The following is a 27,183-nucleotide window of genomic DNA, read 5'->3' on the forward strand; positions in this document are numbered from 1 at the left end:
GCTGTGGGAATGGTAAGCTCCAGCAGTAATGGATCATTTTTGCTTTACTCAACTGACTGAGCTCTGCAGGCAGTTTAGCTGGTTAACACAGTCAAAATGGTCCAATCTTGAGCTTTCAAATGACACTGATCCACACATCATCAAATAAATTCAGAAATGTATTTCAAAAAAAATATTACATGATTAAAACATCTATCTTACAAAGAAACAAAACTAAGAGTCTACAGCCATGCTAGCGGCTCCCAGGCTGTAGGCTACTGTACAGCGGGGCTTTAAGCTAACTGACAATGTCACCATCTTAGTTTAGCATGTTGGTATGCTAGCATTTGCTAATCAACACTGAGCACAAAGTACAGCTGATGCTGATGGGAATGGCATTCGTTTTGCAGGTATTTGGTCATAAACTAAAGAAAAATAAGTTATTAAAATCCATCTTTAGAGGAACATGAATGTGTGTACAAAATGTCATAGTAATATAGTTGTCGAGACATAGTGGCGCTAGAGGAACAATTCAGTAGGATAAATCATCTGGGAACCATGAATGTTTGTACAAAATGTTGTGCCAATGCACCTGGTTGATATTAAGAAATGTCCCTGGATAAGTGAAAACTTTGACCTAATGGTGACACTAGATAAAAAGGCAGGGGATCATCTAAATGAATAGAATTCAACCTCTGAGGACCAGGAGTGTGTTGCAAATTCCATGGCAAATCCATCTGATAGTTATGGAGCCATTTCAATCAGAACTAAACATTTCCACTTCATGATGGCGCAACAGAAAAAGTCTGTGGATCACAAGTCTCGCATTGCCAGACCTTTCTCCACAGCGCTGCGGAGGAGGGTCTGGCTAGTCCACACAGCATTCCGGGATTGGAGAAAAACGTGCTCTGGTTTATTGGCATTTCTTTAAACCAATCACAAAAGTTGTTTTAGTTGTGCAACAGAAAACTCAGATTGGACAGATAGTCTAGCTAGCTGTCTGGATTTACCCTGCAGACCACTACATTAGTGGTCTGAATCTAAAAAGTACTTTGACATACTGTAAGAGCTACTTGACCAGCCCCCCCCCCCCACACCACACACACACACACACAAACAAAAGTAATTACGCTCAAGTGGAGGATGTACTGCTGTATCCTCGGGCTGAAGTGGCTCTATAATAAGTTTTCATCAAAAGCCGACTCAAGAACAATGTCCCACATATCAACCAGCAGTGCTCTCCAGTAGGTAGAAAAAAAGGAAGCGGTGATACTTTCAAAAACACAACAGTTTAATCTGTTTTTGTTGAGAATGGTAATACAAATACAAAATAAAGCTTAGGAATGGGCAGACAAACAATGTTCACATACAGGCTTTTCAACCACTCTGATACTTTCTGATATAATTATACATTAGGATCATAGAAATAAAATCCATTTTATTTCTATGATTAGGATTAAAAGTGAAAAAAAAACTACAACGAGATGTAACTATCTATTCCAGAAAAAAAATAAAATAAGGTTGATGTCATTCTCTTCCACTTTTGCATTTACTGGATATGTGTTAACATTTAGAAGCCTGGCTACAACCTGTTTCAACATGAAATCTGTTTCAACAGATGATGACACACTACCAAACATGTCGACAGAAGCAACCAGAAACCACAACTTGACTAAACAAGCCGTTCCATGCCCGCTGCATTTCCTTCTGCAGTATTCTCTATTCTCATACATACTGGAAAGCTGGGCCGGATGTCAAAGTGACATGTACAAACATACAGTACATGTTAACAAAAGGTTCCTCTCGGGGCACCCTGGTAGCTCACCTGGTAGAGCGTGCGCCCCATGTACCACGGCTCAGTCCTTAACGCAGCGGCCCAAGGTTCGATTCCGACCTGCGGCCCTTTGCTGCATGTCTTCCCCCGCTCTCTCTCTCTCACCTCCCTTCCTGTCTACAACTATCCTATCAATTAAAGGCCAAAATGCCCCAAATAATTATCTTTTAAAAAAAAAATAAAAACGGTTCCTCTCAGCTGTCCCAGGGTCCTTAGCCAAGATTGACGAGTGGAGCACTGACCTCCTGGCACTGGACCTTCGGCCTCACAGTCTCAGGTACGCCACCTTAGAAGAGAGAAAGAAGAAACTTGTATTATTCGTCACATACAATCATACAGCACATTGTAGTGAAATTCAATCTGTGAATTGAACCCATCGTTAAGTACTAGGAGCAGTGGATGGTCCACGTGCAGCGTCCGGGGAAGAAAAAAAAGTCAAGAAAAAGGTTCAATTCTATGTGGACACTTAAGGTAAAAAATAGATTGACTTTAGCGTTTTGGAAAACTCCAGTTTGTACTGTACAAAAGAGGATTTTTGTTCCCCAAAGCACGGATATACTGGATCTCCACGGTCCGCTGATCAGCACTGAAACACATTATCTGCAATTACGGTCTTCAAACTAGAAAAACACCACAGGTGGTAGGGGTTTAATCATCTTCAAAAACACACACACACACACACACGCAGACAAACAAAGCACAGAAAACAAATCAGCTCAGCCCTCTCTCTCTCCCTCCATCCATCTGCTATTCCTGGGTGTCTGCCTGCTGCAGACAATGGTTGCGCTCCACTGAGGGCTCTATATTGGGATGATGGATGAGGGCATTTGCCTCACTCAAGGCCCTGTCTTCACCGTCCCCGTGCCAATGTCTGTTCACCACTCGAGCGCGTCAATGGTAATTCATACAAATGATAACAAACGGCAACTAGGGGTGAACTCCTGTGAGTCCTAGAGCAAGAAAACAAAGTGTGATAAGGAACCAGAGCAACGGGAGTCTAGATGGAGGAGAGCAGCTGGCTTGTGATTGGAGGGTTGCTAGGTGGAAGTTTTTTTTGTTGAGTTGCCGCTGAGCAAGGCACAAAACCCACAACTCCTCCTGTGGAGCTGTATACGGCTAACATTAGAGCTGTGGCTGCACTGGGCAGCCCCAAAGTGTGACTATGTAACTTGAGTAGATAGATGCTGGAATATTATGGAGCCAGGACAGTTTAATTGGCATTAAAAACAAAATTTGGCATTGAAAAGAAAACTGAAAAGGGAAACATTGGCATTGAAACACTTGTATTGGAAAGTTATATTGGCACTGGAAAAAGTTCCACAGAAAAATAAAACACAGGCAGTGAAAAATATTTATTCTGTTTTTATAGTGTTTGCATTTTGATGTGTTTTTCAATGACAATGTTCAGATTTTTTTCTTTGTCTTATGTTTTTTTTTTTTTACGCTGACAGTGTTTTTCAGTTTCAACTTCCTCTCTGTCTTTCTGTTTTGGAGTTGAGGGGGGGCAAGGACAGTGTGATTTCCATATAATCTGAACGCTAAGGAGACCGTCTCTCTTCTAGACCCACAGTCTGCTCTGAAACGTCCTGAATGACCACGCACCCACGGCAACGGCTTTCCCCGAGTTCACCTCAAACTCCCACATGCTGGGCTTAAGTTAACCTTTAACTGACGCTGAGCTGGTTTGGCAGAGGTCCGGGACAGCTAGCTAACGTTTGGCTCTGTGTGTAAAAACATCAGCAGGGAGAAACAGACTTACTTGCGATTTGGGAGATGGAAGTAATTGAGAAACTAGTTTTCAGGGCCTTTAAAAGGTCCTATGACATGCTGCTTTTTGGATGCTTTTATATAGACCTTAGTGGTCCCCTAATACTGTATCTGAAGTCTCTTTTATATAGACCTTAGTGGTCCCCTAATTCTGTATCTGAAGTCTCTTTTATATAGACCTTAGTGGTCCCCTAATTCTGTATCTGAAGTCTCTTTTATATAGACCTTAGTGGTCCCTAATACTGTATCTGAAGTATCTTTTATATAGGCCTTAGTGGTCCCCTAATACTGTATCTGAAGTCTTTTTTATATAGGCCTTAGTGGTCCCCTAATACTGTATCTGAAGTCTCTTTTATATAGACCTTAGTGGTCCCCTAATACTGTATCTGAAGTCTCTTTTATATAGACCTTAGTAGTCCCCTAATACTGTATCTGAAGTATTTTTTATATAGACCTTAGTGGTCCCCTAATACTGTATCTGAAGTCTTTTTTATATAGACCTTAGTGGTCCCCTAATACTGTATCTGAAGTCTTTTTTATATAGACCTTAGTGGTCCCCTAATACTGTATCTGAAGTCTCTTTTATATAGACCTTAGTAGTCCCCTAATACTGTATCTGAAGTCTCTTTCCCGAAATTCAGCCTTGGTGCAGAATTACAGCCACTAGAGCCAGTCCCACAATGAGCTTTCCTTAGGATGTGCCAATTCTGTCTGTAGCTATTGAGGAGGAGAGAGGGGGGGGCAAGGTTTGCGGGGAATCTGGAGCTTCAGCTGCAACGTGAAGTGGCAAGTTTCGACTTTTTCTCCTTGGCTTTGGACGAGAGCTGTGATGTCCGCGACACAGCCCAGTTACTCGTATTCGTCCGCGGGATAACACCGGACTTCAAGATTACGGAGGAGCTGGCAGCAATGCGGTCGATGAAAGGGACGACGACAGGGAGCGATCTGTTCACGGAGGTAAACGAGTGCATGGACACGCTGGGACTGAAATGGGACAGACAGGTGTCACAACGGACGGTTGTCCAAATCTTACCGGAAAAAATGTCGGACTTTTGAAACGTATGCAAGATAAAGTGACTGAAATCGACGTGGATCAGAAACTGGTATTTTTGCATTGTATTATACACCAACATGTGTTGTGCAAGTCAGTGCTAAAAATTGACCATGTTATTGATGTTGTTACTAAAATAGTAAACGTCATCAGGGCAAGAGCATTGAATCACAGACAGTTTGTCGCACTTTTGGAGGAGCATGAGACTGAGCATTGTGACATCGGCTACCACACAGCTATCAGATGGCTCAGCCTGGGCAAAGTGCTAAAAAGAGTTTGGGACCTGAAAGCAGAGATTCGAGAGTTTTGTGAGAGGATGAAATGCACCTGATTTCCTCTCCCTTTACCTGCAGTGTGGATAATGCACCCAGTGATGTTCAGCTGGAACTCATCGACCTGCAGTCTGATGCAGTACTGGCAGAGCACTTTAAGTCAGGATCTCTGCTGGATTTCTACTCTTCTCTCAAGGAGGAGAACTTTCCAAACATGAGGAGACATGCTCAGAAGATGTTGGTTCTCTTTGGCTCTACCTACATATGTGAACAAACATTTTCAATGATGAAGTTTACGAAATCCAGGTATAGATCCTCTCTCACTGATGATCATCTGTCAGCTGTGCTTCGCATCTCCACCTCAGACATTCAACCTGACTTCGATGGACTTGTTAAAGCCCAGCAGAGACGTGATTTCTCTCACTGAACAAGAAAAGAACTTAAAAACACCAAATGAGGTGGTTAGACTACAAATGTTGGCATGTAAAGGCACCAACTAGCACTGAACTGGGACACTTTCTTTGGAAGCCTTTTTCTCAAAAATCACAGTTCAGTGATGTTTAGTGACAGTTCAATATGATGTATCTTGCTTAATATTTGGAGTACAAAGACAATATTGTGATGTCTTTAGAATGCTAAGAACCTCTTTCCAACAGTAAATGAAACTCAAAATGTGTTTGAGTGAATGTGACTGAAAATGTTCACTAATATGAGTCACAAATGGTGAAAAACGTTCATTTTGTTTACCATTGTTTTGGGAAATTTTATATAATAAATGACATTTTTTTGTAAGGCAACCTCACTTTTTCATTGCTTAACTATAACATATACTCTTACCAGCTTGTCAAAACAATGCTATTTACTGCTTTTTATAAAGAAATACAATTAATATTATGCAGAATTGAGTTCAGCCTTTTGGCCCGGCCCTCCACAATATTTTCAGTTTTTCATGTGGCCCCGTGGAAAAAAATAATTGCCCACCCCTGGTTTATGAGAAGCCACACAAAAAAAAGGTTCCCAGGTAACCTCACTACTTTAAACTGGTAGTGATGCTGACAGTGGGTCTTCCCTTGATGATAATATGCTTAACGGTGTTACACTTCTTTGATCTCACTGAAAAGCGCAGCGGAATATGAAACCTCACTGCAAAGCCTTAAGAGTAATACATCTAGCTGTAACCAGAGATAAACTTTGCTTTTATTCCATTCCATCCCTATGCAACAGCTCTTCAGTTGAAGATGGGACTTGACAGAACAGGGGTTAATGTCTGGGTATTAAAAAGGTTCTGAGACAATGATAAGAGGAGAGAACCCATGAGGAAGTCTTTCGAACAAACGCATGCTCTTTGATGCTCTATGCCAGGAACTGTTAATAACACTAAACACTTGGCAAGCAGCACAGACCATGTTTCTTCACATGAAGTGAAGAGACTGACAGAAAGAAAGACTGATGCGATGTATGATCGATTCATGTCCTCAGTTCTTCATTGTAAAACATGTTGAAGCCGGGGGTTTTTTTCTTGGATCAATTTCTGTCTAACCTACATGCTGTTTCTGTGGGAGTGAGAAGGAGTTTAATGAGCTGGGGAAGGGGGGGGGGGAGGTGTTGTCTGTTCCCGGGCTAGAAAAGAGTGACAGAGCTTGAGCCACTTTACAGCCCATTACACTGGCAGGCCCAGGGACGGAGGGCGGGGAACACAGCGGCCCAGACAACAGTAGACATTCCACATGCAGAATAATAACAGGCTGGCTCATGATGCAGCCTTTGATCTACTCGCATGGCTGAAATTACACAGAAAACACACACACACACACACACACACACACACAATTCAAAACCGTTACCTGCAAACTTTGGGTTAGTGCCGTTATAGCTGGGGTGGGCTGTTGGGATTGGTACTATACTATATGAACGATATCTTTATTTTGAACAATCGAAAAATACCACGCATGCACGCGCTCACTCACACACACACACAATTAAAAATTAACAAAAAAACAAATAATTCAACATAACACTAGACCACTCCGTTCAAAAAGGGATAGGTGGCAACCATAGGCTTTTCGCGTCCAACCTCCCAGTCTTTACCATAAACAAATCACAATCAAAAAGATAAACCAAACAGACCACTCCAAACAATACAAAAATATCACTATAACTCACATCCTACTCCATCAAGCCATCAAGACAAAAAGGACAAAAAAACAATCACCTTTAACATCAGTGAGATCTTCATTCTCCTTCCTCACGTCTGTACTTTTGGAAAATGTATCATGTGTACCTTCTTTTAAAACGGCATTATAGTTATACTATATATATATATATATATATATATAAATATAAAAAGGGTGAGCCGACAGTGAGACCCACCTTGAATCTAATGGATAGAATACAGTTTGGTTACATAGTTAATGCAGAACTGAGGAAGGACAAATATAATGTTGGATTTCTTTATAAATATACTTTATACATCACCGAATTGGATGGAGATTTTTACTCGTCACAGTAGGAAAAGCACAAGTGTTACTAATAACATTAACGATGGCTCTGTTCTATTCAAGTGTCCCAATAAGCCATGACAGTGTGAGCCAGCATGCACAATACCAGGAGCCTGAAACTGAAGCAGCTAAATGGAATTCTGCCATCATTAATCTTTGCACACCTGTGCTTTCCCTACTATGACAAGTCAAAATGTAGGAGCAGTCAAACCCAATTATCTCCAGTTACCAGTAGCTTTGTGAAATACAACTTTACATTTTACATCGAGCAGAGTTGAGTGATCATTTGAAGTCCGTAAACAGCCATAGTACAGAGATGTCTGCCTTCTCTCGAAGGAAATAGTACTAGATGGCACACGGCTTGTGGTGCTCAAAGTGCCAACAAATACATTTAAAAAAACTCAACAGCAATGTCTCTTTCCAGAAACCTTGACCCGTATACTCAATAGAGTGCGGATCAGGCCGCATTTTTCTGTTTTTCTGACAGAGAAGTAACCGAGCAGGGCCCGCGTCCGACAGAGGAGTAACCGAGCCCGGCCCGAGCCCGACAGAGGAGTAACCGAGCCCGGCCCGAGCCCGACAGAGGAGTAACCGAGCCCGGCCCGAGCCCGACAGGCATTAAGATATTTATGTCCGAGCCGACACAGTTAAAATCTATGGAAAGCCCACTTTTATTACACCTTCCTACAGTCAACAGATGAACAGGAAAATGTCAACAGATGATCGCATCAGCGCACACAGGGCAACAAGCACACGTTAACACAGGTGCGCACCTACATAATAAGCTTTTTTTAATTTAAAATGTTCAATGCCATATCGCGCTGATGTGACCGAGCCCGACCCGAACATCATTTTTAAATATCTGTCCGAACCCGGGCCGGCGGGTCCCGACGGGCTTGGTTCGGGTATCCATCCTCTAATACTCAAGACAATAATTACACCCGCCAACCATATCACTGCGCAGAGGGAAGTGTACTCATGGAAGAGAGGCTCATGCTGCATTAAATGCATCCTCGGCTGAGCTGTAGCGTTAGCTAGCTCAGATGATTATCGGTTAGCTACAGTTACAGTTTCCATCTAGTTCCATTATATTGGAGAGAAGGAAGACATCTCTATGGCCGATCATCTCCAACACTGGACAACTCACACCAACACAACCTTGACTGATACATGGCACTACAGGTAAGAGGAAAAATATGTATTTTGGATTATTTGGGTGAGCTGTCCCCATGACGGTGAGCCAGCATGTACAATACCAGGAATTAGCTCACCTAAATGGAATCCAGTTGTTATTAATGTTATCATATTTGTGCTTATTCTGCTATGACATATCAGAATGTGTGCAATGAAAAAAGGTCCAGTAGTGCATGGAGTTTGGTGATCTCTCAGAGCTCTCAGCATAGCTCCACTTCAACCTGAGCAGAGGTTTAATCAGCCAGAATAAGTGAAAACACCAGTGTGGGTGTGCTGGGCTGTTAATATCCCTTCATTCTCTCTTCCAAATAAGTAATTTAGAATTGTTGGGTTAAGTTAGTTAAATCCTGTCTCACGCCAGACTAATCGCAATAAGTGGCGTATGTATGACACACCAATTCGTATGCCATTTTGGTGTGATACGCATAATCGCTTTTTTGGCCTCCATTGACTTACATTACCTTGCGATTGCGTGTCAATTTACGTCGTAGCGAGTAGTATGAAAGCCCGAAAATCCGCATAGGGAGGATGGTTGGGCTGGTGGACAGGACTTTCACCTAAACCCAACCGTCGCTTTCTTCCTTTCCTAAACCCAACCCCGTTATTGTTTTCCTAAACCCAACCCCGTTATAGTTTTCCTAAACCCAACCCCGTTATGGTTTTCCTAAACCCAAGCGTCCAGTTCTTCTTTTCCTAAACCCAACCCCGTTATTGTTTTCCTAAACCCAACTGTCCGAAAAGCGATTATGCGTCTTGATAACACGCCAAAATGGCATTCGAATTGGTGTGTCATACATTCGCCACTTATTGAGATCAGTCTGCAACCCGTCCGCTGGATACGGCGTAGACATACACTCTGATAGCTCAAAATGCGTACACATAACACGCCACTTTTAGAAAGTGGCGTGTATGTTTACTCTAAGTCATGATGTCACGTTGCTCACGCCCACTTGTGTTGCTTTCCCTGATGGACTACCCTACGAGATATTGCATCCTTACGACACTGAAGTTGGGGGGTAAAATGTTATCATAGCCATTGAAAATGTTGACCAAAAGCATAAACACAATATAATTATTATTTATTTTTTTAAATGAGGCAAAGGTGATTGCGAATGGCAATGCAAATCGTTCTTCTCAAGGAGGCATTTGTCAACTTGAGCCTTCCAAAGCCAACAGTAGGAAAACCATAGCTTACAATACCCACCCACCCAGTTCCCCTTTCTCTCTCACATGTTGATCTCGTCTGTAGCAGATGCAACTCTTCAGGTCATCATAAGCTTCCATAATGCCATCCCACTACATGCTGGTCCTCTTCTGACACTCTGGGTGCCTGAGGTGTTTTTTTTATTTTTTTTAAAACAGAGACTCTCAGACACTCTCAGACCATCTCCGGTAACTCTAGATGGCCCTATGATCACAGTACCTTCTTATCCTCTGCCGCCTATAGCCAGTGTTGGGAGTAGTGTAGGGTAATATTACGGTACGGACAGCATGTATGTCCCAACAGGTGACGGTACGTCAGCGACTGACAGATATAAACATGTTGGGAATTAATGTTGAGGCTTGCTACACGTAAATATCATTGCATTTTATCAGCAAGTAACTATGCCTGTAGTGGAATGGCTTTGAATGACGACAAAAAACGCTTGTCATTTACTGTTCAATATGTTGCAGTTTTACAAACAAGAAAGTGAACAACTTGAGCCTAATGGACATGTTGCATCTCAGTAAGCTAGCAAGAGTAGGCTACACAACAGACAACTTCCGTGTAGACTACTTCAAAATAAAAGCACTTCCTGTGACGGGTCGCAGTAAAACTAAATGACTGTTAAATAACATTGTGTACCTTTTCACAAATCAGCTGTAAATCAAGTACTGTAAATAATGTAAATAGTGAGTTTTAATCACACTATAATTGAACATTTCCTTTAGAGTGTTTTAAACTAAACAACATGAACTTCTTATTCAAACATTTTACAACAATGCCGTACTTTTAATTGAGTATTTTCATTTTCTCCTACCTGCCTATTACACGTTTTACTTATCTATTTTTTATAGTTTTAGTGACATTGCATATTCATATTAATTATACAAAATATTATGAATAATCTATGATGTATTAAAGTAGATAAAGAGGAGACTTTATTGATCCGGTGGTGAAATTCACAAGCTAGCTGCCAAGTCAAACTTCTGCTGTTATTTTGTTGAAAGTAACTCAAAAGTAATGCAAAAGTAGTGTACCGCATTACAATTCAGAGACAGTAATATTGTAATATAACTAATTCCTCTCAAATGACAGTAACTAGTAATCTATAATGTATTACATTTTGGAAGTAACTTGCCCAACACTGCCTATAGCACACGCTTCTACTATCAGCTCAGTTCAAGTGTGTCCATTTATCACACTCCTTTTACTGCTGTAACCGCTTCCACCACCAGACAGATACTATGTCATTTGTCTGGGTCGCTCTATCTGTAGCCTTCTCTATTTCAGCAAAGCCTAATTTCACCCCACCCACCTCTGTCATGTTGTTACCTCAAAAAACAACAATACAGTTTGTCATTGTAGCACAGTGTGTAAGACACAGAAGACAAACAGCTCTGAATTCTAATCAGTTTGTCATCCTCAGGGCTCGTGGTGTGAGAACGAAAATACAGTATTTTAAGGTGTGAGGCACATAACTTTATAACAAGAGAGGGACGTACTGTAGGTGTAATAATTAAAATGGCAATCTGCCGTAAGTGAGCCCTCTATTTCAAATGCCACGTCTTCTAAGGTGACCAGAAAGTTTTTTTTCATTCATTGTTGTTAGAATACACCAACATCCTTTCCTTAGCTGTACGGCTAGAATAATTGCAAACACATTGCCCCCTTTCTCAGGCCTGGTATAGCATGCTTTAGCTGCATGGTGGCCTGCTAAACCGTGATCCCGCTGCAGTATGTACAGGTGCTGTGTTCAGCCATTTGAAAGATCAACACATCATTATCAAACCAACTGCAGAACCGTGGTACTATTAACTGTTCACTAACCCACGGCCCATTAAGTTACCGTTGCTATGTTAAGTGCTATGCTAATTCTTACAGCACATATGCAATTTACAAGGATAAGGATGGCAGATTTAACACTCAAAATTTGAAGCACTTTTTGAAATCGGTTCCAAAAGAAGCTTTTCATTTCTAGCTGACGACCGTTGATTTTGCCGCCTGAAATAGCAACTGCTGGCAGATTGTATTAGCTGTAGCTAGCTAACTAAGCTAACGTTAGTTGCCTTTGTTGTTTGAAAACACGGGCTTGTGGCTGATTTTTTTTTTTTAACTTATCCAGTTGACTTGTATTGAAACGAGAACCCTGTAAAATGTGTCCTGAATATGTACTTGATGGCTGCGTACATAACATCATGCTAAAAGTAGTGTTGTTTTCGTCAACGAAAATTATGACTAAATATCGTCGCCACGTGACGAAAACGAGACGAGACGCAACGTAAATGCTGGTCATGTGACGATGACTATAATTAAATGTATAATGCAATATTGTTGACAAATAAAAACGAGACTAAATGTGGTTTGCAAAATAAAAACTATGCTAAAATGTCTCTTCATTTTCGTTGACCAAAACAAGACGAAATGTTATAACGTTATTTTGTCTTGTTTAGTCGCGTTATTATTATTATTTTGCAGTATTTCTGTCCCGTGTCTTCAGGTCGCACTGCGCAGACGTAGGCGACGTTACTTCCTCAAGCCCTGTCGCGGCATTATTTAATTTAGAAGATGCAGCGGTGAGTGTGAGAGAGTGAGACGAGTGTAAACGACAACAAACTAAATGAAGTCTGACACAGAGAAAGCTGGGACCGTGGCCGGCCAGCCGGAGTTCGTTCTATTACATAGAAGTGGAAAATAAAACGGAATGTGTTGTGGAAAAAGATGGGGAGACACGCGGCCACAAAAATCACAGGAAAAAAACACCACAAACTTTAAGAGACATCTCATGCCATTCCATAATGAAATTGAGGTAAGTCAAGAAATTAACATAACGTTACTTTCTTTTTTAGAAAGCTAATGCCAACTCATGAGGCTGTGGTTAATATGTCTCATTTTAACGTTAGCTTTAGACGTTAGCCACTGGAGCTGAAAACGACTGAGACAAACGTATGTTTGTGTGTGTGTGTGTGTTTGAGAGAGTGTGTGGGTTCTTGGCCAACATTTTGGTTTTGTCTATACTACTAGATACCTATACTATATTGACTGGATTAAATAGAATTGCATTACTAAAAAGAGACTAAAATACAATTTTCGTCGACTAAAACTGGACTAAATGTCATCAGTTTTCATTGACTAAAACTGGACTAAATGTCATCAGTTTTCATTGACTAAAACTGGACTAAATGTCATCAGTTTTCATTGACTAAAACTGGACTAAATGTCATCAGTTTTCGTCGACTAAAACTAGACTAAAACAGTCATGGATAATTCTGACTAAAATAAGACTAAAATGCTCAGACTTTTAGTGGACTGAAACTTGACTAAAAAGAGTATGAACGTGACTAAAACGAATAAAAACTAAAATGACAGCTTGACACAAAGACTAGACTAAAACAGGCCGCCAAAAACAACACTAGCTAAAGGACTGAGGCTAAAGCGGTCCAAGGCAAAGAAAATCCACACCCATACAACGTGATGATCCATGTATGAGACATGACAATAAAGACGAGCATTATTCTTGTGCAAAACCAGTTGTCCTTATAGTAGCATTTGAAGTATGATAAGGAAAAATGTACGATCCGTAGTGAAGATGTCCCATCAAAATTAAGACCACATTTCCTTTAATGTTTTTCTCCCTCTTGCACACAGAGCTATTAAGTAGAAGTCTTTACACAAAAGATATACTTGAATTGGTTATTCTTTCATTGCAAGAAAGTATTCCTTCTTCAATGCATTACTCCCGTTTAGATTAAGAAAGACTAAAGTGAACCCCCCCCTTCCTAGGCTAAACAGGCTTCACATGATCAACAGCAGTAGACGTCCTTCTCAAAGGTTTGCTCACCGCATATTATTCCAGCTCTCGTTTTTCTTTTTAGCAGATGGGAAACTTGTTTAAGTGGTTGGAGTCACCGCCTAAACTTTCTGAGCAGAAAGTGGAGGATAATGGTGCTAATTACCCCCCCTATGTTTAAAAGGGCTAGGAGAATAGAGTTGTCAGCAGAGTTAACACCTCCTATTTTCTAGTCAAAAGGTTTTCCTCGGCAACTTCGAGCTAAATATACACATTTTGCACAACTGCAGGTGTATAGAAGCTGGAATAAGGCAGACGTAAGTAAAACCTTACATTTTGACCAACATAATCCCTAAAGCAAAGCAGTTAACTGAAAGCTCTGAATCATGAAATTAATTAGGGCGGGATAAAAGCACAAGTCGAGCACTACTGAATAATGGATAAACAAGGTGCTGTAAGTAAGAAGTAAGTGAAATAAGTGACCGCTGTCAGCTAAAAGAGCCCCTGCCGTTTTTACAAAAGATGGGGATGAATTAGAAGAAGACGTTCAGCGTCTCTCTGCTTAGATTACACAGTATCATGGGAAGCATTTCACAAATGATGTGGCTATGCCGAGGATCATGCCTTAATCATCATCATCATCGAAACTGCCTCACCTCATAGGACCTCATGCTACGCATGGAGGCAGGAAGTGCAGAGTTGCTGTCATCTATCACTTGCAGCAGCTCCTCGCACACCTTCAGCGGCAGCACCACGGGATGTCCTATGGCATTGGCCTCCCAACTAGATACAATGCTGAAAACACACACACACACACACACACACACACACACACACACACACACACACACAGACACACACACACACACACACAGTAGAGCAGGAGTGATTTATAGTGACTGCTGCGGCATTACACAACCACGATGATGCCCAGAATAGCTGTTGTAAATCCCATGATGAAGCATTTGTCCCGATGTTTTAATGAAGTGCTTTTTAACTGTAAACTGAACTAGATTACTAGAGATAAATAAAAGTGGATTGATGGTGAGTGTGAGTGTGTGTGTGTGTGTGTGTGTGAGACAAATAGAAGAGGGGACTGAAAGGAGAGGAGGCAGAGTGATTGAGAGAGGAAAGATTGATGCTGTGTCAGTGTATGGCGCCAATCCAGTTTGTTTGGGTGACATTTGGCCATCTGTGCAGTTCCTGAGAGGGAAAAGTCTTTTCAAAGTTTTTGCGGTACAACTTAAGACATCCCACTGAAGAAACACTGCTACTATTACATTGACATTCATGTAGAGCTGCACAGATTAATCGAGTAATGCATTAGTTGTCAACTATTAAATTAACTGCCAACTATTTTGATAATCGATTAATCGGTTTGAGTCCTTTTTTATTAGAGAAAATAAAAAAAAAGGTAAAAATGCTCCGATTCCAGCTTGTTAAATGTGAATATGTTCTACTCTTTCTTTCGTCTCTCCTCTGTGACAGTAAACTGAATATCTTTGAGTTAGGGACAAAACAAGACATATGAAGAAGTCATCTTGGGCTTTGGGAAACACTGACCGGCACTTTTATCAACATTTTATCGACCAAACAACTAATCGAGGAAATAATCAGATTAATCGACAGATTAATCGACAATGAAAATAATCGTTAGTTGCAGCCCCACATGCATGGAAAATCTGCTATTAGCCACTCCAGAACTAGTGTCTTCATTAGGTTTATAAGGTCTGTGTGCTAATCTGCTGAATACATATTGACCCAAACCAGTCTACATCATAATTCTTTGTGCATGGAAATGTAGTTAATGTTATCCACAGTTAGATTTGACATATCAGAATGGATTTTGATAGGAAAGGAGTAACCCTTACAATTTCTACTGGACTCAATTTCCATATCCATGAGGCCTCATTCACATTGTACTGGACTGTGATGGTGCCTGCGACTTTCAACTCATAATCAAGTCACTGCCATTAGTGGTAGTAGTAATCCACTTAGGCATTGGCTCACCGGTTCTCCAGCCAATTATTGGCAGTTTTAACAACACCTACTGCAACCTCCAGCTGCAGTCAACTGTAACTGACTGTATCCTGAATAAGAGGGCCAGCATCCAGGGAATTCAGCTCCCAGGGCATAACATTTAATTTAAAAATGTCAGAGATGAGTGATGAAGGATGAATGGTAAATTATGTAGGGGGAAATGGAAGTGTGAGTAACACCAGCATTTAGCTTTGCAAGACTTCAGAGAAAAAAAACGCAGCTCAAATGTGAAAAGATTTTCAAGGAAAATAATGAATAGCGGGAGTACGAGAAATTGGTCAGGCAGATAAAATCGGACGATATTAGCGTATCGCAGATATATTGAAATCAGCATTGGGGTTGCCCGATTAAAAAAAAACAAGAAATTGTGATGTGTTTGGGATCATTTAGAAACAGTGTCACCAGTACATAGCTTGTCCACCAGAGAACACTGACAAGTTATTTTGCATGTAAAACGCTCAGCACATTATCTTCGTAACGATTCTTAAAAAACAATGCTCAAAAATGTTGTTGGATTTTTGTAGCACTCAAATATCAATTCTGTACTGCTTAAAAATGTTGGGCTGTAACAATAAACAGCTCTTAGGTCTAAAAAGAAATGTGTTTGTTTTTCCATTTCTGGCAGGGGCAGTATGAAATAATTCATACAATAAATGAAAAGCGGCGTTAATTCTTATTCTGGCTTGACAAAAGCAGCAGTAGTAGCAGTCTTGTTTTATCGGGATGATGTCTCTTAGTACTAGGTATGCTAGGTGTACTAGGTTTTCTTACTGACCGATAGTCGAACCTTGTTAACTGATCATTAAGCCCTAACCCACAAGCAGGCATCAGAGTCCCAGTTCACCGGTCCAGGACACTCGGACACACTTTTCGTGCTCGGCGTCCGTGGACAGCTGCCAACTTGTACCGGTCGCGCAGCCACGATGTTCTGTGCACTGTCGTGGACACATGCCGCCACTTTCCTGGGACAGCTTACGCGTCCAGTGTTGCCAACTTGGCGACTTCCTTGCAATAGTTAGTAGGGGTGTGAATCTTTACTGGTCTCACGATTCAAATCTGATTATCCTTCGATATCCCGATTAGGGCTGAAACGATTCCTCGAGTAACTCCAATAATTCGATGACTAAAAAAACCTCGACGCAAAATGATTTGCCTCGAAGCTTCGTTTAATTGAGGTTACCAACGTTGTATCGCTCACGTTGTTTCTGCACGGAGGATTATTACTAGCTAAGTTTCCATCCACTTGTCAATCGAATTATCTGAAGTTCAGTAAAAAAAACTCATGCGAATAAAGCTGGTGAAAGTGTGTTTCCATCCAACGGCTTTAAAGCCAATAAAAAACCTGTTGCGTAAATGACGTGAGCGGAAACACTGGGCGGAAATGAACTAAAACTACTACTTCTTCGTTTTGTGGCGGGTTGCAACCATAAAATGACCTAAAACTTAATCGCAATTCATTATTTATTCGGCAAATAACGTTTCCATCAGCGTTTATCGCATAAGCCGTATATCAATCAAGATAAAGTCCCATGAGACCGAACGTATTTCCTTTGAGTCGATATTCAATCGAATTTTACGGTTTCCATAAGGCATTTTTCATTCGATATCACTTAATTCGGATAAAAACGTGTGGATGGAAACATAGCTAGTGTCGTACACTGGGCTGACGCTGCTGGCGACACATGCCATGAAGACTGATTACAAAATGAAGAAAGAGCGTGAGGGGCTAAGAGAAGAGACAGGCTGGAGAAAACGACAGAAAGTGTCCAAAGATTGGAATCAGTTCAAACGTAATTAAAACGAAAACTGTGTACAGTGTGTCTACTGAAAAACCAAACTAGCTTACCACAATAACAGCACGACGTCAATGCTTCAGCATCTCAACGGAAAACATCGAGTCAAACTTAATCATCCATTCCACGAAGGGCACCCGACAAAAGTAAATCTCAGAGTCGTATGGACGATGAAACTACACCAAACACAACAACTAGCAAAAAACAAACAAGAAAATATATAGTGGTGACCACGATTTGATCTAAAGAGCCGACTTGTTGACCATCCCTTCGGAAAAAACGCAATTGTTGCGCACCATTTTCTCTCACTCTCTCAAACAGCTGATCAAAGATCTACTAGCATAAGTGTAACAGAGGTGTGTGACACTGTAATAAAATATATAAATGAAAATAGGTTGAGTATAACTAATATTTACATTCAGTCTCAGGTTGAAACGTGTAGTTCTGAAAGTTGCACAACTTAAGGTCATGTTTATGTATGTTTAATGTATGCCTTAGTTTGAGGTTGTTATTGCATTTCAGAAAATGTTTTCTTTAAAAACAATGTAATATGGCACTTAAATGCACTTAATGTTTAGTTTTTTGAGACATGATATTGTAAGCAAAGTGGGCAATAAAAATTTAGCTTTTTCCGAAAATTAAACCTAAAAAATAAAACCATCATTGCTCTTCGTCCAGGTCCGCATCGCGATGCAACGATGCAATGATTCATTTCAACACCCCTGATATTTAGCTACGTTTCAGACCCTCTTAGTGACTTTATTTCTAAAAAGTGACTAGCGACAAATTTAGCGACTTCAGATCATCGGGAAAAGCAAGATATATTGTATTATATTATAACTTATTCCCATGCATGCTGCCCAGAGTAATCACAGTCCACCACTCTTCTGCCAACAGCATGGGTTCTCTCCCTCGCTCTTCTTCCGCGGCTTTATACAAATGATACGTAATGACATCACCAACATGCAAACGAGTATGACGTCATCTAGCAATTTTTAGTGACTTTTGGAGCTAGTGCTAGCTACTTTCATTGATTCTACTTTCATTGATTCTACTTTGATTCTACTTTCATTGATTCTACTTTCATTGATTCTACATCGATTCTACTTTCATTGATTCTACTTTGATTGATTCATTCATCCCTGCAACCGACACAGGTCGGCAGCTCTCCGAGCCCGTCTCCAACGCATCCACCCGCGAGGCTGTCAGCTGCGTGTCTGCCTGGCATACTCAGTGTGTGCAGGACGGTCGATTTAAACCGCCAGTCCTCATCGATATGATGGCATGTGTTGCGTACCCCTTCGCTGCGAGCGCCGTCAGCAGAGAGCCAGGAGCTTAAAACGTGTCACGCTCGTGCAAAGTTAGCACAATAACTAGCAGTTAAAAAATGGATTGGTCTTTTTTTGTATTTACAAGTCCAATTTTTTTTTTTTCCTAATATTGGTTTTAATAATATTGTTTTTAACTGTTAACTGATAGTATTAATCACTTAATAACATCCCGTCCATCCAGCTCGTACAGATCATCATTTCATTGAAATGCACTCTTACTGCTTTGACTGTGAACACAAAGCTTTCTCCTTTCATACGAGTTTTACCTCTAATTACCCTTTCTCTGTCAGTCACCCCGTGGGCTTGTCAAAACGGTAGAAACAACAAAACTTCTCTGTTCTGCCTTCACTCTATGTGGCCTGCCAGGGAGATGGAGGGGAGGGGGAGGCTGAGTGCTGATTCAGTTGAAAATAATGAGGGTGGAAGGCTTATCCAGTGGTGTCCTGCTGTACTGAACATGGAGAACCACATGCAGCACATCCACCTACACCTCTCTAATGCATCACAGCAAGGTACACAGAGCCTCGCTCCAGTCAAAACAACGTGCTGTATGTGCAACAAACACGAGCGTGGCTTATGCAACTGACAACACGGCGATGAGAAACACCTTTGATGGCAATCTCGCTCGCAAAATAATAGACAATTACCGTATGTCTGAGCAGCGACCCTTAGCGCAAAAGTGTTCTAAAACCGAAAATCTGTTCACCAACAAAGTCGTCTTTCATCCCTCGCAGCGAGCCGAGGCAGGTGGTGATTGAGAGGGTGCGTTGGAAAGATGAAAGGATGAGATTAAGAAGAGGAAAACAAAGATTGGGGCGGGGGTGGGTGGGGGGGGGTTGGAGGATGTGGTAAATAGTCCTGGCTTACTCTCTGTGTTGGATGCCTGTGTCAGAGCGGGCGGTGTAGAGGAGTTTCAGGACTCTGGCTGATGGACTGTGAAGAGAGCTGTCCCCCTCGACACGCGTCTGTGGGACCGACGCTGTGATGGAGTCGCTGTTCAGCAGCCAGAGCTGCAGGGGGAGCACACAGGTCACTAAACACATGCCGGACGTCACATGGCCAAAGGAATAACACTCCACCACATAAAACACGTGCATCCACTCATGCACGCCCCCATTTAGAGCGTCTTATATATTAAAATGTGTTCCCCTATATATTAGAGTGTTCCCCTACCATGTGCAAACATGGCAAATGTTGCTGACTCTCCCTTAGCTGTTACTCTGAGCTTTAAACTAATGTTTACCGTGAAGGAGAACCAGTACACACACTGTTGTTTCTTGCGTGTTCATGCATAATCCACAGTATATTTGGTGCAATAACAATGCTTAATGCTCATTTCTGTATTTTGTTACCTTCTTCAAATGTGCAAGTGCAGTTTGTGGCTGTGGGGTTACCAATTCAATACATTTCTACATATTGGACTTTAATAAGGTCAACAGAAAAGAAAAAATATTTGAAGAAAAAAAAAAAGATAAGGAAGTAAGGCTGTCCAGTGTTTCCCACAGAATTAGATTCTATTTGTGGTGGTAGCTGACCCAGGGTGGAGGGTGCACGCGCGGAAAGAGGTGCAGACTTCTTATATTAATTGTACTGCAAATATTTTTATACTAAATTCTGCAGGTAACAATTCAAAATTTTAAAGTGCTCATATTATGCTTTTTTTCCCTTTCCTTTGTTATGTTATATATATTTTTGTGCATGTTATAGATTTCCAAAGTGAAAAAGCCCAAAATCCACCCCAAAGGGACTTACCATCTACAGAAAACACTGTTCACAAACTGCTCCAAACAAAACAGCTCTATTGTAGTCCAGCCTTTACTTCAGAGACAAACGTGGTCACTTTGTAACACACGTTATAATGCTCGCCTAGCTGCTAGTGTGGCACGCCCTCATACATCCTTACCTAGCTACTGTCAGGACACGCCCTCATACTCTGCTTCTGACTGGCTAGTAGTCCTTACCTAGCTACTGTCAGGACACGCCCTCATACTCTGCTCCTGACTGGCTAGTAGTCCTTACCTAGCTACTGTCAGGACACGCCCTCATACTCTGCTTCTGACTGGCTAGTAGTCCTTACCTAGCTACTGAGCATGTGTGACTCCCAACAAAGATGGAACAGAAGTGAGATGTCTCACTCTGTAGCTAAAACAGAGAGCTCATCACACAGGGTGAAAAGAGGAGCTGCAGCAATGTGCAGTACAACAAAAATATGGTGTTTTTTTTTTTTATTAAACCATGTAAACCTATTCTGGTACAACCTCTAAATACAATTATGAACCTGAAAATGAGCATAATATGAGCACTTTAAATGTAATGGTATAATGCAGTAGGGGACTTTCGCATCGGACTACACATAACAACAAAGTCAGGTTCATTTGATTAGTATGAACAGGGCACAACCGTTTTTCCTTTTTCCCCAAGGAGCATGCTTTGTGTCTTACACAAGGTACTGCTATTACTGTTGTAGCTAATTTGTACAATAATATAACAGTGTTATGAATACAAACCATTATGAAGTAATGTTTTCTATTTTGAAATATTGATAAATAAATTGTCCGTGATGTAGAGTAACAGACCGCCCCTACAGTTCGGCATGCATGTGAACCGTAGATTGTTGCAAATGGAACCGTCATAGTGTGAAATACAGTTTAACTGCTGCAGTTACGTGAACGGGCCTCAGCAGAGAGGCGGAGCGAGACGACGTCTCTGCATATTCAGGTCAGGTCAATGCCGCTAAAGCACGCAAAACTTTGACTTTCATGCGTAGGCTACTCCCATATGGCTCGCATCAGGTGTTAAAATGAACTGTACCAAAACACGGGGGGAAGTATTTAACGCGACATACGAGAAGTTTTTATTTTTACAGGTTATGAAACTGTCTCAATTTAATACTGATAGACGGCGCAGACCGACAGCAGTCGGAGCTCCAGCGGGTGGAGAGCTCTGCGTCCGTCAGCAGCGGCTTCTTGCTGCGCTGCCGGTCCCCAGAGCAGCATGGTCACCTGGAGAGTCCGGTACAGTCCGACTCTGCAAACGCTGGCAGCTGAAAATCTGACGTTTTGGCACTCGTGATATTCCTCTGGCGCTGGCTAAAACCTCTTTAGGGGGCGCCAAACTTTCTCTTTGCAGTATAAACCCTGAATAAATACCGGTAATAACTTCATAATACTAACCGCTAAACTCCGGATCGACTCTAGCCGTCTTCTCTGCGGGGAAAAAGATCGATGTCGGAAAAGGCAACTTAGCGGGACCACAAACCAAGTTTAAGGCTCATAGTGCCACCTACATTACTGTATTGGAGTGTGTAGAATAATCAATGGCATTAATTAATCTGCACGGAGGAGTAGGGTCTGTTGTGTGTGTGTGCGTGCGTGTGTGAGAGAGAGAGAGAGAGAGAGAGAGAGAGAGAGAAAATGCGGTCAACTAAACACAAGGGTTAAACAGCATGGCATGCACCTCTGATATGACGCAGGTTACTTTTTTTTTGTTTTATATTCTTTAAATAATTCAGAAGTCAGTCAATTGCACGCAGGAAAATAACACTTTGTAAAAAATAAAATGTGTCAAATATCACCTGCCAGCTTCAGTCCAAATAAAAACAATATTGGAATATAAATGCTAGAGCACACACTTTTACACTCAAACGTACTGTAAATGACATGCACTGGTGTGTGTCGCTGTTGTTCTACAAAAAGCCACTTGCATTAATCCACTTGTCGCTGATTTTAAATGAGCTAAGAGCCTGGCAGTATGCGCAACAAATCACAATCAATCAGTGATTCACATCACTCCTGAGAACCTGCCATGTCATCATTTTTCCACTTATCAAATAATTGAGTATTTTTTACTCAATTTCCATGTGCTTCTCTCTGATTGTGCCAGCTTGTTCTTACCAATAAGAAGGGCTTTCCATCAGGAGTCTGGACAGAGAAGTGGAAGGTGCTCATTGAGGTGGACAGCCCCAACAGCCTGGCTGCTAACGTCTGCTCCAGATAGAGGGCTCTGTCCACAAGAGACAATGGTTCATTATTTACATATTTAGTCTTTATAGAGCATATTAACTAAACCTTCTTGGTCATGCACTCACAGTAAAACAGAATGGAGGTATTTTATTTTATATATATATAGCTGTCAGTTTAACGGCGTTAACGCAAACCCATTTTAACCGCGTCAATTCTTTTCACATGCTGTTGCAACTAGTAACGTTAGAAAAAGTACAACACCACACCGGATCTAGCTAGACCGGAAACAGAACAACAGGCACGCCACACACACTTGTTTGGGCTTGCGAGCCGGCCAGAGAGTAGTAGGCTAACGTTACGTTTTGAGTGGAGAAAGCAGCCCAACTGGAACTGCTCCAAGGTGCTGCAAACGCGGTCTCATTAACTGGTGATCACTGGACGTCAGTGAGTAATCAACATTATTTAGGAGTTACTGAACACTATATTGACTCTGGATATCAGCATACGGTTTTAGGACTTTGTTGTTTTCATCGTTTTTTTGACTTGTTGTCATTTGGGACATTGTCCACCCCCTTTTCTGTCCAGGAGAATTGTTACATTCCTTATTAGAAAAACGTAAAAGGTTAAATGTCCTGCTGTGGCAACCGGTTTTTGGACCATTTTGTTTGTACTGTATAAGCAAAGTGTTAGTGTTACATCTCAGTTAGGTTAGGTACTTGTAGGAATTGTTCAATAATGACAGATTCACACATTTTTCTTTTGTTTACAGTAAATAAATAATAAACAATTACAAATCTTAAAGTCAAGTTCATAAAGTAACTTTCTTTGCATTCATTTGATTCCAAATCAAGATCCACTGGTAAGAATGGCTTCCCATTGTTAATATGTACTTCAAAACTGTTCTGAAATGCAAAATAAACGAATTTTATTCATGTGGTAAAACATGCGATTTATCACGATTAAAAAAATGAATCGTTTGACAGCCCTAATATATATGGTGTTCGTGTTTTTCTTACTCATCAAACGCCTTGAAGATTAAGTTATGGAAAATACGTTAACAGTCAAATAAGTCAAATAATGCAGCCAATCACTGAGTTCATGTACAGTAGCTTTAAATGGTTGCAGGATTATTAAAATGTTTAATTCATACCTACAATCATAATTATTTTTTTTAAAGCCTGAACACAGTGCTGATATGGGTTATTTCCCTAAGTTTCAGCAACATCCAGTCAGTAGTGTGTGTCAGATATTGGATGAGATGAAGTGATTTATAGTCTATTTGCTAATGTTATTGTGAGGGACAAAAATATATGTCAGTCACAATGGTTAACCTTCATCTTCTCTCCTATATAGCCATTTGTCATCTATTTCTATGGAAGCCCTGAGAGGTCTATTTTCTTAGTCTGGTCTAAGTTGTTTTCTCTCCTGTGTTTATGACTTAATAACAGGTGAAAAAAAAGGTTTGTCCTTTAACAGCTACAGTTTCCTATAGAAGTTCAGATAAAAACCTGCCTGTTAAGTGAAGCCTCTGGCATCCTGTCTCCCACAGCGGGTTCCACCACCACCTGTGTGATGTACAGTTTCAGGCTCCCTGTAAGACACAAGAAAGAAAGGCTGATGAAACACAGTTAAAAATGATTATAATCTACAGTATAGAGTGATGTATACCTGGAGCGACGGCCTCTCCCAGCACTAATGAACAGCTCTTGCAGGAGACGAGTGCCAGTCGGCGGCACGTTTTCTGTACGCGACACAGGTAAAAAAAATAAAAATAACTGAATATCATTCAAATATACCCATCTTTGCCTTGGTGCTTTTAAAACCACAATCCATAGCCACTATGACCAGGACGGAAAGCAGAAGAGCACGAGAAACAGAGAGAGAGAGAGATATATGGCATGCAGATTGTTACAGTTTTTGTCTCCAGCTCTTTCTATCTGCCTCTTTCTATTTTTCTCACTTTCAGTCGTGCACTCGTGCAAAGAATGGCTAATAAAAGAGTAGGGAGATCAATCCTCATCTGCAGCGGGCTAGAATTCGACTTCGTTGATGCAGCCGTCTGACGTTTGTGTGTGTGTGTGTGTGTGTGTGTGGGGCCGGGTACCGAATTCGGTACTTTTTAGGCACCGACCGAATTGCCTCTAAAGTATCGAGTATCGAAAAATGCCTCGACATTCATTACCCAATTTCAATACCTAAGGAGTAAATCGCATCAGTGTCAGTGAGCCAATAAGCACATGGCATGCCTCTACAGAGATCTAATACTGCTTGTGATTGGCTGTCTAGCGTTGCACGTCGTAGAGGCACGCAGGAAAAACTCTGCGTTACGCGCAGAGACTGGGCTAACGTCGTAGGAGCTGAAAAATAGATACAAAGATTTGTGTCGTAATGTATAATGTTGTAATCTATTTTGGTTTTATAAAATTGGTTTGGGAAAAAAAAAGTATCATTTAGGAACCGGTTCGCACATTTTTGAATGATACCCAGCCCTGTGTGTGTGTGTGTGTGTGTGTGTGTGTGTGTGATACGAATATGAATCCAATTTGTGCCTTTTATCAAAACAAAGTGAGTGCTTTCCTCACTTCCTCCCTCAGTGCAGCTAGAGAGGATGCTTGTTTATTGACATCATTCTTATAATCGGACGGCCAACCATTCTTTTATCTTCAACACCTCTCAAACATCCTCGGTCTTCCAGGCATTCCAAAACTATGGAATGTGCTGGTTTAAATGATTTGCCTTGCGTCTTTCTAAAAAGGAGCAAACTGGTCATTTTCCTCTGCAGATCCCTCACCTTTGGGTCCTGGCTGTCCTCTGAGCCAGCGGAGCTCACTTCCTCAGTGAGAGTCTGTTCACAGCCGCCGTCTCTGGCTAGGAGGAGGAAGGTGTCGCCCAGCAAACAATCCTCGGCTCGGGGCAGCAGCTTCTTGTTAGCGAACGGATCGGGGTGGCAACACCAGTCGTCCACGATGGCGTTCCAGTTGCCATTCGGGAGAGGGAGAACTCGCTTAAACACTCTGAAGACGACGAAAGGGAAAAAAAAACTAAAAACACAATTACAGGTTTTCCTTCTAGCATTGTCCACCATAGCGTTGCTCATCGATTGGTTCTTGCTGCAGTGAGAGCTGTTATCTGTCAATAAGCACGGAGGGCCAGAGAATACAAACCATTAGAGGTGTGAATCTTCACTGATCTCCTGATTCGATTACGATCATCATGTCAGCGATTCGACATCTCGATGCATCAGATACATTTTTCTATTAAAAGCCATGTAGGATATTTAATTCATAGCTTTTCAAGCTTCAAAAACAAAACGTTCTGCAGTGCTCTAATACTAAATCAATTGGATACATAAAACTACAGCACTGAGCACATGGCTCTTCCTGAATGTGCAAAACATACCAGAATATGTAAACAGAAAGGTTGTTAGGCAGACATTACATTGTAAACAGAAATAAATCCATTATGGCCCGGCCGAGCATCGTCCACGTTTCGATGCATCGATTATTTGATTAATTTCAACACCTCTACAAACCATACAAGTATTTAAAAATAAGTGTATTAGTTTTCTTAACTGAAACAAGGCTGACGAGAGCCATGGGACTGAACTAAAACACTGTGGGCCCTAAACCCAAAACAATGAGCTGATATATGCTCAAAAGCCCAGCAGAACAGAGGGGAACTGCAGAGTTTAGCAATAATTGGCTGCGGAGCCGTCACTACTAGTGACCACGTCCCCACTATGGGTAGTCATTTGACCCATTGTTAATATAAAAATATTGATTAGTGCAGCTTTAATACAAACGCTTGTTTGATCGATTCCAGTAAAGCACTTAGTATGCACTCAAAGAAAACTTTCAGAGGGTACTTTGTGATGGTTGCAGTCACCGGCAGCATTAATATCTCTGATCAGCCACATAATGGAACATATTGCTACAAAGCATAATGAGGCATAATGTTATGAAATGTAATGAAATCATAACTTTCACCCTGCTCCGAGAACTTCTCCTGACATTTTTTACTTTCCCCAGCCCTCGTTGAAAGCAAGAAATGAGTTTTTGGCAACTTTTAGTGGGTCGTTGCTGAGAAAACACCGCCAGAGGCCAACGGTCTCGGTAATGCAGCTACTGCAATTTCCGGCGTGTCACATTGCTGACCAGAGAAAGCTACAAGCTGAGAATACCACAGTCCAGCTGAACCCCCTCAAGGTAAGAAACTAAATTGTTTTTGAATGGGTAGCGCGGACCTTTTTACGTCACACTGGCTCTATAACTCTAACCCAGTCAGGCTGACAACTGTGGACTCCGCTCCGGCACCATCCATCAACTTTTTTTTCTTTCACAGACAGATCGCTTCAACCGCTGGGTCACGCCATCAATAAACACCTGCTCCTCTTCCTGCCGAGGGTGGAGGGTGTAAATAAAAACCTATTTCCAGTGATGCTGGTCCGTCTGCTCCTCACCTGTCCTCCAGC

General features: G+C 41.4%; 1 protein-coding gene across 2 annotated transcripts in view; it reads right to left on the reverse strand.

The window, feature by feature from the left end:
* Positions 1–1,249: 1,249 nt before the first annotated feature.
* ube3d (ubiquitin protein ligase E3D) overlaps positions 1,250–27,183 on the reverse strand; it is a 34,937-nt gene continuing 9,003 nt past the window's right edge. The window contains exons 3-10 of one of the 2 annotated variants that reach the window (XM_078253684.1): positions 27,172–27,183; positions 25,504–25,726; positions 24,381–24,453; positions 24,225–24,303; positions 22,644–22,752; positions 19,618–19,760; positions 14,243–14,381; positions 1,250–2,099 (exon numbers count right to left, since the gene is read on the reverse strand). The exon at positions 27,172–27,183 is cut by the window's right edge and continues 79 nt beyond it. In XM_078253684.1, the coding sequence (XP_078109810.1) occupies positions 2,079–2,099; positions 14,243–14,381; positions 19,618–19,760; positions 22,644–22,752; positions 24,225–24,303; positions 24,381–24,453; positions 25,504–25,726; positions 27,172–27,183 (799 nt within the window). In that variant the 3' untranslated portion in view covers positions 1,250–2,078. The remainder of the gene's footprint in view (positions 2,100–14,242; positions 14,382–19,617; positions 19,761–22,643; positions 22,753–24,224; positions 24,304–24,380; positions 24,454–25,503; positions 25,727–27,171) is intronic. The other variant, XM_078253685.1, reaches the window with a different exon arrangement.

Source organism: Sander vitreus, chromosome 6 (genome assembly GCF_031162955.1).
Source record: "Sander vitreus isolate 19-12246 chromosome 6, sanVit1, whole genome shotgun sequence".
In the NCBI taxonomy this organism is placed as follows: Eukaryota; Metazoa; Chordata; class Actinopteri; order Perciformes; family Percidae; genus Sander; species Sander vitreus.